This window comes from Sciurus carolinensis, chromosome 2, assembly GCF_902686445.1.
Source record: "Sciurus carolinensis chromosome 2, mSciCar1.2, whole genome shotgun sequence".
NCBI lineage: Eukaryota > Metazoa > Chordata > Mammalia > Rodentia > Sciuridae > Sciurus > Sciurus carolinensis.
This window is the reverse complement of record NC_062214.1, coordinates 91,464,909-91,484,588: the sequence shown is the minus strand read 5'-3', so window position 1 is coordinate 91,484,588 and position 19,680 is coordinate 91,464,909. Positions and strand designations below refer to the sequence as shown.

At 36.4% G+C, this 19,680-nt stretch overlaps 1 protein-coding gene across 1 annotated transcript in view; it reads left to right on the top strand.

The window, feature by feature from the left end:
- Positions 1–19,680, top strand: part of Rab8b (RAB8B, member RAS oncogene family) — a 62,108-nt gene that overhangs the window by 30,175 nt on the left and 12,253 nt on the right. Inside the window, exon 2 of the mRNA XM_047540792.1 lies at positions 17,316–17,376. Coding sequence (XP_047396748.1) covers positions 17,316–17,376 — 61 coding nt within the window. The remainder of the gene's footprint in view (positions 1–17,315; positions 17,377–19,680) is intronic.

The following is a 19,680-nucleotide window of genomic DNA, read 5'->3' as shown; positions in this document are numbered from 1 at the left end:
TTGTACATACAATTCCATGTGGGCTGGGGATGTAGCTCAATGATAGAATGCTTGCCTAGCATGTATGAGGTCCTGTGTTCAATCCCCAGCTCTGCAAAATAAATAAAATGAGCTTATTTTTTAAAAAAGATATACAAGTCACTATCTTGCGCGCGCGCGCGCACACACACACACACACACACACACACACACACATATTCCCCCCACCACCACTTCTGTTATAAATAACTTGAAGTGGTTCTTGGTTTTTTATTAGATCCTCACCAAGGCATTGTTCTAAAGAATAAATTTTTCTTTTTCTTTTATATCTTTTTTCCTAAGGTACAATTTCAGAAATAGATATAAAAACAATCCTTTGTGTTACCCAACAAAATTTCCCTGATGAATCAGTGTGATATAGTGGAAAGAGTATGAATTTAGGATCACTGGATCCAGTTTACAGTCCTAGCCAAGTCACTATGGCACTGTGTTCTTGGCATCAGTCTCCCTCAGTAGAAGTACTTATAATTCTTGTTATACCTCCATCTGTGGGTTGTCTGTGATGATCAAAACAAAGAAATCTATTATAAACTATCAGGCTTTATTCAAGTGGTACAGGGAACCTCAATGTTACACAACAGTCTACTAACTGGACATCTTCTAATTTTTTAATGAGCATTTGTAGTCATTTCCATCATAGTTTCTTTCTCATTATAAACTCAGAGTTGGAAGATAAAACAGATCTAGAAAAGTTATGTAAACATTCATCTCATCTTGGAAGATATTTATGTGCATTTAAGAATAATCAAGAAGAATTTGACCACTCCAAACATTTCTGGTTCTTCCTACCTTTTCTGCAGAATAAAAAGCATGTTCCCTGGGGCAGCATGAGTGTTAAAATCCCTGTCACGTAGGCTAATATGGGATGCATTTCAGTCACATGAATGGAAAATTGTCTGCCTGCTCCATCTCCTGAAAATCCTTAATTTGAGTCTTGCCCAGGGGAAGAGATGCACTCTGACTCGAAACAGACCTGCATGGATAGAGTCTATTCTAGTTGAAAAGAGTTGCCAGGATAATCATATCCATTTTTGATTAATCTAGAAGTAAGAATTTTTTTTTTAAATAAAATGCCTTGCTAAGCATACTCAGAGACTATAGGAACTAATGTGTAATTTTCAGATCTACCAAGAGTGGATCCATTTTACTTTTATGATCTAGAAATGACCAAGAATGAGGCTCAAGTCCTTTCCAAATCCTTTATAAATTTGAGCAAGTGCCTTCAGGATGGACTCTTAGAGTAATTCTTCTGTTAGTGTCACTTGAGACACAGAATGCTCATTCTTATCCAAGTTAAAGGAAGCTCAAGCTTTGGAACTATGCTGATATGCATTTAAGTCCCAGGTCTGCCACTTGCAGTAGTCCTCTCTTCTCTGCAGTTTTACTTTCCATGGTTTTAGCTATCTGCAATTTCAATTACCCAATAGTAACAGTAGTCCAAAAATATTACATGGAAAATTATAGAAATTAACAATTCCTCTTTTTTTTTTTTTTTTTTTTTTTTTGTAGTACTGGGGATTGAACTCATGGCTTCCTGCATGCTAGGCAAGCACTCTACCAATGAGCTACATCCCCAGCTCTTTATTTTGAGACAGGGTCTCAATAAATTGACCAAGCTGGCTTCAAACTTCTGTTCCTCCTGCTGTAACACCTGAATAGCAGGTGTGCATCATGGCACCCAGCTAACAATTCAAAAGTTTTAAATAATTGTTACAGTATATTTTGTTATTATTATTAATATCTTACTGTGCTCAACATATAAATTAAACTTTTATCATAGGTATGTATGGGAAAAGCATAGTACATAGATGCTTCTTGACTTACAATGGGGTTACATCCTGTTGTAAGTTAGAAATAGGGAAACTTGAAATGCTTTGAATGCACCTGACCTATCAAACATCCTAGCTTAGCCTGACCTACTTTAAACATGCTCAGAACACTTCTGTTAAGCCTGTACTTAGGCAAAATCGTTGAACACAAACCTGTTTTATAATAAAGTGTTGACTACTTTACATAATTTATTAAATGTCTATATCTAAAAGAAACTATACTGGCAATGTACAACACAGTAGAGATTGGTGGTTTACCTCATGGTGGTGTGACTGACTGGGAGCTGCTGCTTGCCACCGTGCACTGTCTCTGCCTAGCATCATGAAAGAGTACTGTACTGCATATCCTTAGCCTAGGAAAAGACCAAAATTCAAAGTACAGTTTCTACTGACTGTGTATCAATTTTGCACTATTGTAAAGTCAAACAATTGAGTCAAGGACCATCTGTATATAGGATTTGGTACCATCTGCGATTTCAGGCATCCCTTGGTGTCTTGGAACCTACCCCTATGAGTAAGGGGGAACAATTCCACTCGTATGTCATCTTGGACAAGTTATTTAACTTTTTGGAGTCTCATTTTCTTTATTGGGATAAGGATGGCTACTGTAAGCACACAATAAATCTAATCTCATCTTTAATATGATATCATTATGTTTATCAGACCAGGGACTTTGCAGTCAAGGATCCAAGACTCTCTAGCTGACCTGCAGAGATTTGCTGAGCCCCCTAGACTTTGCTACTGTAACTTAAAACTGATGGAGTTTTTAATATGGTCATTCTTTATAAATATATTTGATAATTTCAGTTTTCAGCTAGTTGTCAAAGCCCTTAGAATTCCAAGAGAATTTCAAACTTGACCAAGACCGTAGTTTAGGAGGAAACGTAAAGATGAAGACATAGTGAATATTATTTTTTTCTTTTACTGTCTCAAATGTTAAGCCAAATTTATTTCTAAACAACAGGAAAAATTGCTATTGTTGTATTGGCCATTTGTGATACAAAATTGCCGCTTGTTTACTGTCAACCTTTGGGTAGTAATTATGTATTTATTTTTTGAAATGGCAAGAATTAAAGCAGTTTAAGATCTTAGGAAATCATATTTTCTGATGGCTCATTATCTGTTGTTAGTTCATGCTCCTGAGGAACAAACCTTAGAATATTATCTTTAATAAAAGACCCAAGTCTGAAGTCAGCTTTCTGCACTATAATATGTTAGTGACTGCTAGCCAAGGAGATCCTTATCACCCATAACTTTTCACCTTTTATATTCCTCAGTGCCTAGCATAGTGCCAGGCTTATGGAGATGGCCACTAAGTTTTTGTCAGGAGGATGGCAAGTTTGAGGCCAGCCTTGGTAACCAACTTAGCATGACCCTGTCTCAAAATAAAAACAGGCACAAAAAATCAGGGTGTGGGGAGTACTGGGAATGTAGCTCAGTGGTAGAGCACTCCTGGGTTCAATCCCTAGTACTAGAAAAAAATTGAATATTAACATTTGCCTTTCATTAGTCAACTGGATTTTTATTAAATGTGACTTACATTTGCATAAGCTAACCCTTATTGTATTTATTTATTTATATGGTTAGCACTCTTTAGCCATATCTGTTACGAAGCCAAAGTAAGGGTGCCTCAGTCAGTTTTATGTTCTGACTGCACAGAAGATTTGAGAAGTGTATTATACACATGCATAATCTCCTAATATGAACTTCCACCTTCAACTTTGAGGCCTGCAAATGTATATTGCTTATCAAAAGTAGATTAAACATCAGTTTTTCTGAATGTATACATTTTTTCCTGCTTTCTTTTGTCACTCTTAGAAATTCATGTAAAGAACTTCAGTCCAATGTTGCGATCTCCTTTGTTTCCACAATGGCCAGTGACATTTTCCTTCATGCTCCTCATTCTGCTGACAGACCACTTGTGGTTAAAAATACACAGTCATTGTGTTTCATGAGTCTTAACTTCTTTGCATCATTGTCCTGTGCATTTCCTGACCTAAAGACTATGCAGACCAAACTGGGAACACTAAAATTGAGACCATCAGATGTGGAAATCCTGCCTTAGGCTTGCCTGGGGGCATCCTTGAAATTATAGTGTCTGTAAAATGATCATGTGAGTGAATAGTTCTGTTTTTGTTTTTCATATCAGTAACTTAGGGTTACAGTTAAGGTGCTGCCACAGCACTTTTGAATCAATCATAAGCTGGGTAGATGAATTTAACACTGTAAATCACCAACTTTTCAATTGCAGGGGTAAAATTTTCAACTTGATACTCACTTTTAATTTTTTTCCTCATAGTTATATATGGTAACATTCTGACTCTATCTACAGAATTCTCTGTGCCCCTGAATTTACTTTTAAAATAGTCTGTGTATACCTACTGTTTTAAAAAAAAATTCCTTTATTACATAGGTCCTTAAAATAGAAGAATGACTTAAAAATACATAAAACAAAGTATTCATTAAGGCCACTTTTGCCTTTAGTCTATGTGGGCATTCATCAGGATCCTCAGCTAAGCAGCTTTTCAAATCCAATGAGCTTCCTTTATTAAAGCTTGCACTGTTGCCCTTTCCTGTTTTACAGCTGATTAGATTAATTGAATATGATTTAATGAATTATAGTATAGCAAATTCAGAACTATCTGCATTAATTAGGAACAGGAATAGCATGGACAAATGAAATCTGTAGATGATGCCTGTCTGCCTGGGTTTGTTTCTGCAGATGCCTCAGAAGTGCACCATATAAAAGCAAAGTTCACGTGTCTTTATTCCTTTGTTTCTACTCATTCTTTTGTAGATGATAGCAAATAAACTGGAACTGTAAGATTGGGGCATGAGGAACCAATCTGGGCTATTCACGCTATTTGGTAAATATGATTGTAGCCCCCAGTTAACATACTTCCTCAAAAATGGCTCCCCTTTCCCTGCTGCCTTACTTCTTAGTGTTAGAGTAGCCACTGAAATCTAAAAAAACCTAATTAGTTATATTTTTTTCTTATTTCACTTTTATTAGCTATATGTCTAGCCATCTAGTTTCCCCAAGTAATCTCAATAATGATGAAAATACTAACAAATAAAGAAATAACTCTAAGTAATAGTCTTCTTTTTCAGATGGAATGTGTGAATTGGTTGTTTTGTCTTTTAATGTCCCTCTCCCACATGGAAATATTACATTCAGGGCTACAAATTTTGCAGTGGTAATCCCCCAAATCTATTTCAATCTGGATTTTGAAGTGTACTTGTGGTGAGTGCTATTTCAGTTATAACATGCATTTTTTCTTCAGAATTGCTTAATGCAAAGATAATGCAAAAGTAAGTGAAAATGTTAAGTTCCTAATTTTGAAAATCATAGAAACTGCCCTACTGTTTTACATGTTACTTTCCATATTTGTGAGTTTCTACATAATTTTGAACTTAGTACATTTTGTTTTGCTACTTTTATAAAATTACAGCAAATACTTTTCAAGTTTCTGTATAGTCTTGGTAATGATCAAGGATGCCTTTTAGTAGCTTCAAAACGTTTTTTTTTCATGGTGGATAAAATATGAGAATTGAGGCAAAGCTATTTTCAAGGAAGTGTATCTGAATTTGCCTAAGAGAAGACATGACTCTTGGTTACTCACTCCCAGACAATCTGTTGTAGGACATAAGGCCATTGCTCTCCGGAGCCAAAGGTCAGGCTAGAGACTTCCAAATGTGTCCTTTTATTTTACATGACTGTTAAGTGGGGCAACTACCTAATGATAACCTGTTTAAAAAATATATATTTTCTAACTTTGCAAAACTTGCTTGTGAAAGACAGGTGCTCACAGACATTGAATGATCTTTAACATACTACTCCAGGATTTAGAAAGAAATGTCCATTTTGAAAAAAATGAATAGTTCAATGGAAACTGCAGGTTCTTGCACTAACCCCTGAGGCCTCTTCCTTAGTTATTAGAGGGAGAAGAGGGTCTTTAATGGAATGTCCTTTTGTGAACATCCTTTAGATTTTCTTTTCCCTTCCTTCCCCCTCCCCTCTTTTCTTAAAACACTAGAATTTGGAAATAGAATAAGTATTGAATATAAAATCAGCTATAGCATATATTTGCAATCCCCTTTTCCCAGGGACACTTAACCACTGAGCCACATCCCCAGCCTTTTTTTTTTTTTTTTTTTTTTTTTTTTAATTTTGAGACAGGGTCTTGCTAAGTTGCTTAGGGCCTCACTAAATTGCTAAGGCTGACTTTGAACTTGTGATCCTTCTGCCTCAGCCATCCGAGCTGCTGAGATTAACAGGCATGCTTCAGTGTACCCAGCAATTCCCTGATTTTATGCTTTGAATATAGTTGTTACTCGTTCTTTGTGTATTTAAAGTTTAAAGAGGCAATGTAGCTGGGGAACAAAGGAGACAAAATATGATGTGTTCTAGCTCCTTCATTGGTCCAGATTTCATCTTAGGTCTGAAGAGAGGTTCTTGGATTTATCAGCCCAGTTGTAACATTGTATTGTGTTTTAAAAGGTAAACCAAGGAAGTAATAGCAGACTGAATCCTTTAGCTCCTTGTGGGACACAGTGGTGCATAGATATAATCTTGCTACTTAGGAAACTGAGGCAGTTCAGACAAGCCTGGGTAATTTAGCAAGAGACCCTGTCTCAGAGTGAAAAAGGGCTGAAGATGTAACTCAGTGGCAAAGCACCCCTGATTTCAAACACCAATTAAAAAAAAAAAGGAAAAAAATCCTTTAGCTCCCTATAAAGTTAGAAAAATGTCTTATTTTAAGGTGAATAACCACATATATAATTATGCATAATTGGATCGTGGAAGTGTTTACTATGTGCATGGAGGTTATAGAGTGTTGTTAGCTTTAAACTTTTATGTCATAGGGGATTGTGCTTACAAATCAAGTGGTATGATTATTAGCAGTTTTTCATTTTTCTATGGGAAAAATTATATGCTGTCTGTGTCATTTTTGTTGATTTTTGTCTGATCCTTTACTTGCATATACTCCATTTGTTTTAAGTCTTCTCATTAGCAATAGCTCATTATAATTATCCATCTGTTGCACTGACTGCAGTGAGCTCTAAAGTGCTGCTTGATTTTACTATTGAGACATTGATGTTGGTTTTGATCAAGAAAAGGCCCTTGTTAACTAGATTCAGAGCATTATGAGTTCGAAGTTATGGTTGTTCATTTTATAATCTCTGGTTGCTTTCCTTTTATTCACTTTTTATTACAGGATAACAAGCTTTTAAATTTTTCCTCTTTAGGATCTTATTCTAAAAGGGAACAAGATATCCTTTGTTTTTAATCAATTTAGTTCTATTACTTTTTATATGATTTTTTCCATATATATAAAGTAATATTCTATGTAAAGTATATATAAATATGTGTATACACACACCACATATATGTATATACACATTTTTTAAAGCTTTCATTTACCTCTAAATTAATGAAAAATATGATACATGGTGAATACTAGGGAAGATCCAAAGAATCAGTTTGACTGCATTTTTGGTGCAACATCATTGGAATGTAGTTGTAATTTTTTCCGGTGATTAATTCCCAGTGATTTGGCTCTGTGAGTTTTCCCATAGCAACAGTGTGTGAAATCAGGGATTTGTTTTATATTTTATGTTCATTTTTTGAAGGACTGCAGTTTTCCTTTCACCTTAAATCAAATAGACCTGACTGAGTTGCCAAAGTACAAACCAGGAAATTCCAGGTTTGGGAAGGCATGGTGACTCATACTAGAGGGGTTTTCCTGCTGTGAAGGTATGATTTCTTGGAAACAATAGATAGAGCAGAGGAGATGCAACTGGTTTCATTTTTGAGCAGTCTGGTTCTTGAAAAGGTCATGAATTAATTGTGGGGGTAGGGTGGAAATTGCAGAGGCCTTCTGAACTTTCATTCCTCAAGAAAGGTTGGTTCACAAATGAAGCCCTTTGTGAACAGTGATCTTATTGAGGGTTCATTGAGAATTACTAAAATCTTCAAACTCATTGCTGCTTCCAGATTCAGTAACATTTACTTGAAACACACTTCCTTTTGAAAGTGCAAGATTTGCAAAAAAAACTTGTCATGCATTCACTTGGCCACTCTCAAATGGTAATCGCTGGGTAATCACTGCTGTCTCTTTATAATCAGGTTTAAAATTCTCAGTGCTTCCTAGGTGTTTCTGCATTTGTTATCTGAGTTGTTGTAGCTGTGTTATTATACTTTATTTGCTATTTCTGTGTTTCTTACCACATAGTCATTACCATTTGATATATAACGATTTATTTTGTCCTTTATTTCCCAAGGATATTTTAAGGGTTAAATTTCATTAGATTTTAATTCTATAGGTTAAAGACTTTCAAATAAGGTGAGACTCTCAAATATAGACGTTATTTAAAACTATACTTAACGGGCTGAGGCTGTAGCTCAGTAATAGAGCACTTGCTTTGCATGTGGGAGGCTTGAGATCAACACCCAGCACTGCAAAACAAACAAACAAATAAAATCATACTTTACTGTTTTTTTATCTGTCATTCATGTTTATAGCCCAAGAAAACTTGGTAATTCCTTCCTAATTTCTAGAATTAGTTTATCAGTTTGTTATCTCTTGTTGGTATGATAAGGTCTTAGGACTATAACTGTTCTATGAAGAGTGCCAAGAGTTGAATTCAATTCAGTAACAAGTAGGAAGTTCTAAAACAGTGTAAAGCTGTTCAGCTTTTTCAGCAGGAAGTGATAATGTGTGTCACTGTTGATTTCTACCATAAATGGAGGTTTTATTTACTATTTCCTACTCATAGACTAGAAAAATCGAAAGCTTAAAAGTTCTAGTCCTTCTTAGTACATCAGGTGTCTTTTTTAAGGGCAAATGATATTTGCAGAACACTTGTTAGTCCACCTTAAAAAAATTCCTCCTTTTCCTTCTCTATTGGATTTAGCTACCCTAATATACATATTTGACTGCCATTGGTCATTTCACACTTATTAAAATATTACCTAAAATTACATGTGATTTTTTTTCCTTAACTTTAGATTTTATCATTTTCAAACTAGAAATCAGGCCATACATTTTAATATAAATAAATGAAAAATAAATATTCTAAATATGTGCAACGAAATTGGTACTTGGTGAAAATAGCTTTCAGACTTTCAGAATGTATATTTATAAAAGAACACTGTCTTAAGCTCCTCTTTCAATCAAAGCATTCTTAATTTTATTTTTATTCTTACACACTTTCTCCAAGTTTTTTGGTTTGGGAAAAAAATAGTTTAAAGCTTCAGTCTATGACTCGTTTTTTTTCTACTTTGGTAATCCATTTCTCTAATTAGAGATTTCAGCTAATCATCCTGAAGTCAGTTACCCTAAAATTTCAATACTCTCCTTGTTTAAAAGAACACACACACACACACACACACACACACACACACACACATAAGCAAAATGTAGTTGTCAAAGATAATTCCAAAACTGGCAAGATCTATGTATGATGTATCTTCCTTGTTAATAATAAAAATCTTGAATAAGGAAGTGAGTGTAGCATTTCTTTAAAGTGAATTTCAATATTTGGGAAACTTTTTCCTCCTATTTCTGGAATATTTCAGAAATGTAAACAAACAAAACACACAACCCATATTCTGATAGCCTGGGATCACAGATGTTTCCAAATGTCCTTTTGAAACAAAGTACATGTTTCCCCTTTTAAAAGCCAGAGTGTTAAATTTCTGCTTTTTAAAGTGGGTCAAAGGGAATAGATATCCCATGTTGAAATATGTGCAGTGCTGTGAGTAAACCTGGCTTTGAAATCTTGCATTACCCTCATTCATGGAAAGACTGAATGGCCCCCAACTCTGATCCCCCCCCCCCAATTGTTCTCATGACTTTAGCTGAATTGGACTTTGTACACAACTTCAGTGGAAACTAGGTGTGGAAGATATCAGCTGAAGGTCTCTACTGTTTCTCTACACCTGACTTTCCTGGACAGGCAGCAGTCTTCCCCAGTGACCCAAGAGAATCCCAGAAATCTATCCTTTCCTAAGTTCCAGCACCCACAGAGCAAAATACATCAAGTCACAGCTTATGTTGAAGGTCAGGAGAGCTGGCTGGCCTGAGTGAGTTCCCAAGGCCAAGAGAAGTACTCTTTCCCACACTCTAGCAATGTATCCTTTCACCCATTCACATACCCAGAGGCAACCTCCCTATTCTTTTTGGGTTGGGGGAAGGTTTTGTTATTTTCATCTGTTACTGACTAATTTGACTTCATTGTAGAAGAGTTTTGTCTGTTAGTTGTCCATTTTAAATTGTATCTAATTTGTAGAGTAAAAAATAGCAGAGTAGGGGTAAGAGAAGAATGGAGGAACTTTGGATTATGTAGAGGGAAATGAGAGGGTGGAGAGGGGGTGGGGATATGAAAGATGGTGGAATGAGACATGTACATTTACACAAATGGTGTGAATCTACATCATGTACAACCATAGAAATCAAAAGTTGTACCCCATTTGTGTACAATGAATCAAAATGCAGTCTGTAAAAAAAAAAAAAAAAAAAAAAAAAAAAAAATATATATATATATATATATATGAAATAAAGACACAGTTAAAAAAAAAATAGAGTACTGCTCATTCAAGCTCCTTTTCCCTATGAGGTCTGTAGACTATGGACTGGGGCCAGGTTCAAAGTTTCCTTCTGTCAAATCTGCTGGCCAGGCCCTTCCCTCCAGCTGCCTGTAGCTGTACCACTGGTTTCTGAGAATTACCTGATAAGCAGTTCTCTGGGTAAGTGCTTACCCCATTCCTTCACTAGTGCCTCATTGCCAGTTCTCCTGGCCTGTGGGTCACCCTGAAAATGCAGACCTTAAGTACCACTTTGCCTTCTCAGAGGTGCAGGGCAGAGCTCCCCTCCTCTGCCTCCCACCTCAAAGGGAAGGAGAGATGGGACCTCCTCCTTCTCTCATGGAATAAAAAGTCAGAACTTCTTTGTCCCTCTAACCCCTGCACACACCCTATCTCCTGATAAAGTGCAACTTCCATCATAGTCACTCACTACCCACACACGCCCTCTTTATATATTGAACAAGGGTAATTGTGCCCGCTTTTCTCTCCCTAAGTCTTCTAAGGCACCTCTTATCACTAAAATTTGATTTCATATTTCTACCACCATTAATGGACATATGCCTCCATAAGCCTGTTTTCCAAATAACTAATATTTGCTTTTTTAAAAAACCTTGAAAAACATCAGGCATATAAAAGTATGCTAATACAAAATACTCCCATGACCATGTACCCCCCGACTTGGTTTTAGAAATAATAAATTATAGATAGAACCAAAGTTCCTGTGAATCCCTCCTCATCTATTTCTCTCCAGTTATCCTTAACTTATTAATAGTCATTATTGTACATGTTTTATATTTTAATTACACATTGATGTATATATAAATGATACTGCTCTAATTACATATGGCATATATCTGAACATGAATATATAAAAATGATATAGAATTTGTTTTTGTTACTTTTCATATTTTTAAGAAATGTTTGTATATTTCTATTTAATGTGTTTTTTTTTTCACTTAACATTATGTTTTGTTTTTTGATTCAGCCATGTTGATAGATGTGGCTATTGTTCACTACCCCAGAGTAGGCACTCTTTGTATATAAGGTACTCTCCTATTGGTGGACATTTTAGTTGTTACCAGTGTTTTCCTATGACCTTTAAAGAACAGGCATCCCACAGCAAGCCATGGACTTTCTTGTTTTTGTCTCTTTGGGAAATCCTGTTCTTTAAATGCCAAAATTTTATTGTAACCCCTTTTTGTATTGGTCTTTTTGAATCTGGGTAAATTGCTGCATCTATCTGAGCCTCAGTTCTTTTTAGCCACAAAAAGACTCAATTAGACTAAACAATCTCTAATACTTTCCAGGTCTTTAATTCTGATTCTCTTTCATATTTGCTTTCCAGCTTTATTCAAGTAAATAATATATATCAGTTGCAAACAACCATTTAGCATAAGAATCAATTCAGATAAAATAAAAATCTTTTAGAGTGAATGTATGTGTTTGTATATTTAAATTCAGAATGAAAATGGGTTTGAGGCCCTTGGGAATGTTTTCTTACAATTTAGATTTCCTGTGTTATTGAATAGATAAAAATTAATGAGGAAACTAAGTCTGCTTTAAAATTATCAAAAAAAAAAAATAGTGTTGTACATATTTGAGCAACATAGAAACAGCTTTGGAATCTTGTTTCCTGACTTGGATGTTGGGTTGTGTTGCCAGCTGGGTTTGTTTCACGCAGCCCAGTGGGTCACAGATTGCTCCATGAATCAGGATGACTCAAGGCTGTCATTTTGAACATGAATTGTTGTGTTATGTGCTGCCAAAAAATTATGATCTTTAAAGGGGTAGAAACGTGAAGGGCTTTTTGACCCTAAATAGATTGCCCTTCAGAAGCTATGTTTTTTGTTTTTTGGTTTTTTTTTTTTGTAAAGATTATATAGTCCTTAAAAATAAATTGTACCCTCACTGCCAAGACAAGCTGTGGTTCTTGCTTCTGTCTTCATGAGAGTCAGTCATTTGGGGCAGGGAGACAAGCCAGGTGGACTGGAGGACTCTCCTGGCTGTAGCACAGAGATGTTATGCAGCTGCTTGTGTTGTTCATCATCCTTTTTTTTTCTTACTATTTTCTGATTCTTGACTAACACTAGACAATTACCTTCAGAGAAATACTACAATTTATTACTAAATGTAATAACTTTCATGACAAGTGGAAGTGACAGTTGTTATGATTTGTTCAGTTCATGTAGCTGTGAATATAAAATTTTATTAATTAGATTTGAGTATTATTATAGATTGATGCCAGCTACCTTTCCATTCTTGCTGTTTTTAGCAGCCCTTTGGATTGGTGGAATGACCCAGCTCCAGGGATAGACCTTGATTAATCCAAATTTAGGAATAGATTTAGATTAATCCAATCTTGATAACTCCCTGTGGCAGTGATTAGTTCAGGAATTCGGTTTTTACCCTTGAAAACATGATATTCCTATGGTTATCATCCAGAAATTAGAGGAAGGAAAAATCATTGGGGAGAAATGTTCTCACTTTCAGGAGAGAGGCACAGGAAGATGATCTTTTCTTAGTATTGCTGTTGTGGTCAGGAACTGCTGTCCTTTAAGAGGATAAAATTGGTATTTCTTTTTTTTTATTATTTATTTTTTATTTATTTTTTTTACTAAAATACTTTTTTTAAATTTTTACAGACAATGGAATAAAATTGATATTTATAGGAGGGCAGAGCCCAAGAGAAGCATAGAAAAATGAGCCAGATTGCACCCTGATCCCCATCTCACCACTGGGCTTGTTATATGAGTCAACAAGTTACCTTAAGTTGGTTGATTTGGGTGTCTGTTATTCACAGCTAAAAGCATCCTAATTGATATGATTTTACTGTTAATTATTCTTTTAACCCCTAGAGTAGCCTCAGAAAATTGCCTTTCTTTAAATATTAAATTTAATGTTAATTTGCTATATATTTCCAGATATTAAGTCAATGATAATGTATTTTTATTTTCTTCTCAGAATAAGATTTCTCAGCCTTCTAACTATTGTTACTTTAATATATTGAAAAAACTATTTCCAAGGTTGTTTTAGCCATCTTCACACTTAGTAGTATTTAACCTTTATTTAAGTATGTATTTAAGTATCTACTATATCTATATATATACATGTTTCTGTGTTCAATTTAACTTTCAAAGAGTATATGACCTTGCTTAATTTGAGAGAAATGGCAGAGCAATATGTTAACAACACTCACACAGGATTAAGTCACTGTAAAAGCCAGACATTGAGGCAAGGGATGGACATAGCTGAGTGAAGAGCTGAGGAGAGAAGGGAGAAAACAGCATGGGTGGAGTGACATCCTTAGGCTGCAAAGTGAAGTGGTCACTCAAGAAGAGGAAAGGAAGTATGGGGCTCACTGAGAGAAACAAAAGGCGTTAAGTTGAAGGTCTGATGCTGCAGTGCAGGAAAACAGCGCACCGAGTGGGAAAGTTGAAATTGCCAGGCTGAGGAAGTTAAATCAACCTTCTTAATTCGCCTTCTCAAATGTACACTGACTCTACTACAGAGATTATTGAAAGTTACTCTGGCAGAGGCATGTAGGTAAATTAGACCAGGGGAAAGGTTGGCACAGCATCCTGGGAAGCCATTACCAACAATCCAATCACGAAGTGACAAGAGCTGCAGGATGATGGAATCTGAATTCCACATGGAATTTCAGTGTTCCCAAAGCTTTTCACACACATCTAATTTATCTAATTAGATCCTCCTAACCATTTTTATTGATGAAGGTAGAGGTATAGAGCAGTTAAGTAACTGTCCCAAAGTTGTTAGTGATGGAACCTAACATTTAATCTAAGTCTTTGAATTTCTAGTTCAGTGCTTTTCAATAATCTTAATATTTTCCACTTTTAGTGAAATTCCTACATTGTAAAAATGGTACCTTTCTAAAGTCCCTGCTTGTTTTCTTCCATGTTTGCTAACTTGACTTGTGCTCAACAGCACTTGTTTGTCAACTGGCTTTTGATAGCAGAAATAAAAACTAAATACCACAGCTCACACTTACAAACATTAAAGCTCTGAACAGTGTGAAGATAGTTAAGTAGTACCATCTTTTAGACATTCCTCAAATAACAAAAAGGTAATACTCCTAACAAATTAAAAAATAAAGTAGGTCAGGAGAAAGTTTCTGAAATGGAGAATGAGATTTTACGGGAACCTCAAAATGACTTCATTGAATGAAGGTAGTAAAAGTAGTTGCCCTTGATTCCTCAACTGTGGGCCAAATCAACCTTGAAAGACCTGGAAATACCACCTTAGTAAGTCAGAATAGGAAAGTGTTAATCTGAACAGAGTTTTTTCTTTTTCCTCCAGAACTGGGGATTGAACCCAGGGCTTTTACATGTTAGGCAAGCACTCTACCAGTGAGTTAAATTTCCAGACCTTTTATATTATTTTGATAGACAGGGTTCACTAAATTGCCTAGACTGGCCTTGAACTTGTGATCCTACCTTAACCCCTCAAGTAGCTGCGATTACAGGTGTACAGGCATCATGCCTGACTTGAACAGGCATTTTGATATATATCAACTTTTATTTAAAATGTGAATGAACTATATTAATGATGAAATGTTGGATGTTTGTCCTTAAGTTATTTTTTAGGTATGCGCTAGACATTTTGAAAATTATGATTTCCCCCTTTTATTGTGATTTTGTTAAAAGAAAAAGTTTAGACAAATTAAACTTAATGGAGTTTAAATAAGCAAAGAGCAGTTCATGAATTTGGCAGCTCCTAGAACCAGGGACAGCTTCTTTGAGACTCTGGGACTACCAAAGAGGAAGTGACATACAGAAAACAAAGCAAGGTACAGAGATAGCTTGATGGGTTAAAATGTGGCATTTACCTTACTTGAACCTGATTTGACTAAGCTTGGCTGCTGTGATTGACTAAGACTCAATTATTTGTTACAAAACAAATTCCTAAGTTACGTTTTCAGTTTGTTTAGTACTGATTTAGGTTGCAGTATCCTATACAAAGACTGGAACATGTGAATAAGGAAACTTTTTTAGGCCAAATTTAGTTTGATTTAAGAAGGTAAAAAACAGGTATTATAAAATTCACACTTAACAGTTTTTAAGTGTGCAATTAAATGGTGTTAAACATTTATTTGGGTGGCCCCCATGTATTTGGCACTGTTCTTGTTGCCACCAAAAGGAGGTAAGGGTAGAGGAGGGTCTCTAAGAGGGTCTTTTTATTATACCAGACTTGGAGGTATGTAATAAAGATAAATCACATTAAAATCATTGCTTATTCAGCTGAAATGAGTGATGGTTCAATAAATTCTGTGGGATGCTAGCAATAACATTTATGCTGTGGAGGTAAATTTTGCATCCACCACCGCAGACCCTGCAGTGCTGAGGGAGGCGCCTTAGAAGAAATGTGAGCCATATAGCCTAGGGTATTGGGCATCGGATTTTATTTGTTAGTCCATGGTTATCAATGAGGGGGAAGAATGATTAAGCAACGATTTTTAAAATTAGCTTGGGTGTAATTTTTGTCTTTGTCAGGATTCATGAGAGTACCTAAAAATGCTCTTTCAGGGAAAAGTACCATTCAGAGAAGAAGTGGGGGGAATCCGATTGGTTTAAGCCTGTGTGGTATTTAAAGCTGGAGCTGGGAAGCAGCTGTTTTGGGTACTTTCAGTCTCTAGATGAAGAAACATACCTGCTAAAGGCCCCCCCAACCTCAAATCAATGTAGTTAGTGTTCAAGACAATCTAGAAGATACATAATTTACATGTTTTCTCAAAATGTCTTAGAAACCACTTTAAGGAGTTCTGTGCAGAATGCAAAAGAGTAGAAAAATCTCAAACAAAGCTGAGTAGCCAGATGATAAGCATTTAACAAATTGCTACCCAGTTGTATTCACCAGCTGATCTGTTCGGAAAGCTAATTCCTAATATATGACAGAGCATGCTAATAATTGTTAAAGGCTGTGGCTGTGGCTCTTTGGAGTAGAAATCCATAAATAAGTTTTGAGTTGCTAGAGTGAGGGGAAATAAGTGAGGGAGGGGTGGAACTTTTGAAGAGGCAGAGCCCCAAAGGACTTTCACATGGCACCCGCCAAGCTCTGTTGAGCATTTCATAACTCTTGCTTCAGGTTAAAATCTCCTGGAAAGCTTTTAAAATGAGAGTGCCCAGGTTTTACCCTTAACAAGTTCAGACAGAATCTCAGAATTTGGGAAAGGAGGCAGGCCTAGTCTTGAGGCTTTTTTTGTTTTTCTTTTTTGTTTTCTTGTGGGGTTTCTCTTAAGTTCTGCAAGTAATTTTGAAGTTCAGCCCAGGCTAAAAACGATTCTGACTTTTCAATTCTAAGCATTAATCTCTGGGGACATTGATTAGAATGTATATGAAATACTTGCTAACTATATAAAATGCCGGCTTCCCTCCCCTGCCATCAAATAGGCATTTTTGTTTTGTTTCTTCTGAGATGCAGGTTCCAAAGAAAGAATAAGATGGAGAGAGAGATTCTATTTAGAGAGGTCCTGTGGCCTTCTTTAGGAAAGGATGGGGATCGAGGGCTAGGAAGCGTTGTTATTAAATGTATTTCAGGAAGTAGAAAATATGGCATGTTCTCTATCTAAATTATGTAACTTTGCGGGATGTGGTCCATTTGTGTCAAAATAATGAGGCATATAATACGTTGCATTTAACACGTGTGGGAATTCTTTGCAGAGTAATTAGCATTCCTTTCTTCAGCCTGTATTCAGAGGAAACATACCATTCACACCCTCTCTGTGCTCACATTTTCCAGTGCGTTGGAGAGCTTTTTTTCAATAGAAATCTTTGTCCTCTTCCTAATAAGACTTGGATTAGATTTGAAGAAACTTAGCATATCCTTCTTTGTTTTTCTGGCAGGAATTGATTTTAAAATCAGAACGATAGAACTAGATGGAAAGAAAATTAAGCTTCAGATATGGTAAGTACCCCCCCAAAACACACACACACACACACACACACACACACACACACACACAGTTTCTATTTTAATTGGGAATTGAGAGTGGGAATTAAAATGTGAGTTGTAATGGTTTAAAGGCATCTTTATGATAGCTAACGGATCTTTTCTTTATTGAACCAAGGGGAGATGGGTAAGTACTTAGCATCCTTCAAAGGTATCTTCAGCAAGAGTGGGAAGGTGAAGAATGATACAGTTAACTCTGAGAGTCAGAAGAGATCTGGGAACTCATTCTTCCAAAGCTCTAATTTTACGCAGGAGGAACTTAAATTCTAAAACATGTACATTACTTCTTCATTTCAATTATTGCAACTGTGAAATCAGATGAGGTCAAATGTCAAGTAGTACAAACCATGAACAGAAAATACAGAGCTAGGTTCTAGCCACAGTGCCTCTAAATCAATGACTTTGAGCCAATTGCTTCCCTTCTTTATTACCTTTGTGTCACTATAATAAAATACCTGAGGCAATTAACTTATAAAGAGAAAAAGTTTATTTTGGCTCACAGTTTTGGAGATTCCATTCAAAGATCAGGCAGACATTTGGTTTGAGCCCCTGAGGAGGGTACCAGATGACCATGTCAGGGAGCACATGGTAAAAAGCAAGCTAATCACTTTGTGAGCCAGTCAACAAGAGCAAGGAAGTGTCCCAGGTCCCACAGTCCCCAAGGGATGCTCCCAATGATGTAAGGACCTCCTACTAGGCCCCACCTCCTACTAAAAGTTTCATTTTATACTATGTTTTTAATGATTTTGTGCATGATGGCGCATGCCTATAATTCCAGCGACTTGGGAAGCTGAGGCAGGAGGATTGCGAGTTCAAAGCCAGCCTCAGCAACTTAGCGAGGCACTTAGCAACTCAGCGAGACCCTATCTGTAAATAAAAAATAAAAATAAAAAGGGACTGGGGATGTGGCTCAGTGGTTAATCACCCCTGGGTTCAATCCTCAGTACAAAAAAAAAAAAAAAAAAAGAATTAATAATGTGGAATTTTGTACTTGTATATTATTGTGTACAAGTTTCTTTTGTTGTTGTTTTGTTTTTTTGACATTTGGGATTTCAGATTTTGGAACATTTTGAATTTCAGATTTTGAAGCACTTCAGACTTCAGAACTTCATCCTATAATACATATCAACTTTTTCATAGGCCTTTGTCTTCTTTGAATCTCAGAACTAGGATAGAACTAGAATATTGTATTAAAGCACACCCTCCAGGCCTTTTTTAATTGAGGAGGAGACTAGGATTTGGGGTGGGATTTAAGTTCATCTGAGGGCATATGTCTGGGTTAGTGGTAATGCTGGGACAACCATCTAAATGTCCTGGAGCATAGTGCCAGCTTTATGTAGTAACCTAATCTAGTGGTTCCCAGTATATTTCATCAGAAAAAACTGTGGAGGTTTCCACAGACTGCTGTTTTCCTCTATTGGTGTTTAATAAGAAAAAATATTTTAAAGATAGAAAAAGAATTTTTTAAAGAGGGCAGTACAAAGAAGTTCCGACTCTGTGTTAGGCAGTCCTGATCATGGCAATAAGGAATGTTTCTTAGAGTTTGTGGATGATTAGCTAATTAGAACTTAGTGTAGAGTAGCTACAGTGGTTTAGATGCACTTTGTCCCCCAAGAATCTATGTGTTGGAAGCTTGTTCCCTAGTGTGACAATAGGAGATGATGTGGAACCTTTAAGAAGTGGGTCCTAGTAGGAGGACTTTAGGTTACTGTGGGCATTGCCCACGGAAAGGAACACTGGTCTCCTGGAGTGAATTCTCACAAAAGCAAGTTGTTAGGAAATCCTTAGCCTGACCCCTAACTCACTCTGTTTTCCTGTCTTGAGATGCACAGTCCCTTCCTCCTGCAGTGTTCCCTTTACTACCATTCTCCATGATGTGATGCAGCCAAGAAGGTTGTCACTAGAGCTGAGGTAATATTCTTGAACCTCCAAAATTGTGAGCTAAATAAACCTTTCTCTCTCTCTCTCTCTCTCTCTCTCCTCTCTCTCTCTCTCTCTCTCTCTCTCTCTCTCCTCTCCCTCTCCCTCTCCTTCTCTCTCCCTCTCCTCTCTCTCTGTTTCTCTCTCTGTGCTATGCTGGGGATCAAATCCAGGGCCTTTACATGCTAGGCAAGTTCTCTACCACTGAAATACATCCCCAGTCCAATAAATCTCTTATTCTTGCCTCAGGTATTTTGTTATGGTAACACAAAGTGAACTAATATTGTAGCCAAAACATCATGGCCCTGACTGTTATTACTCTCAGCAGCAAAATAGTCT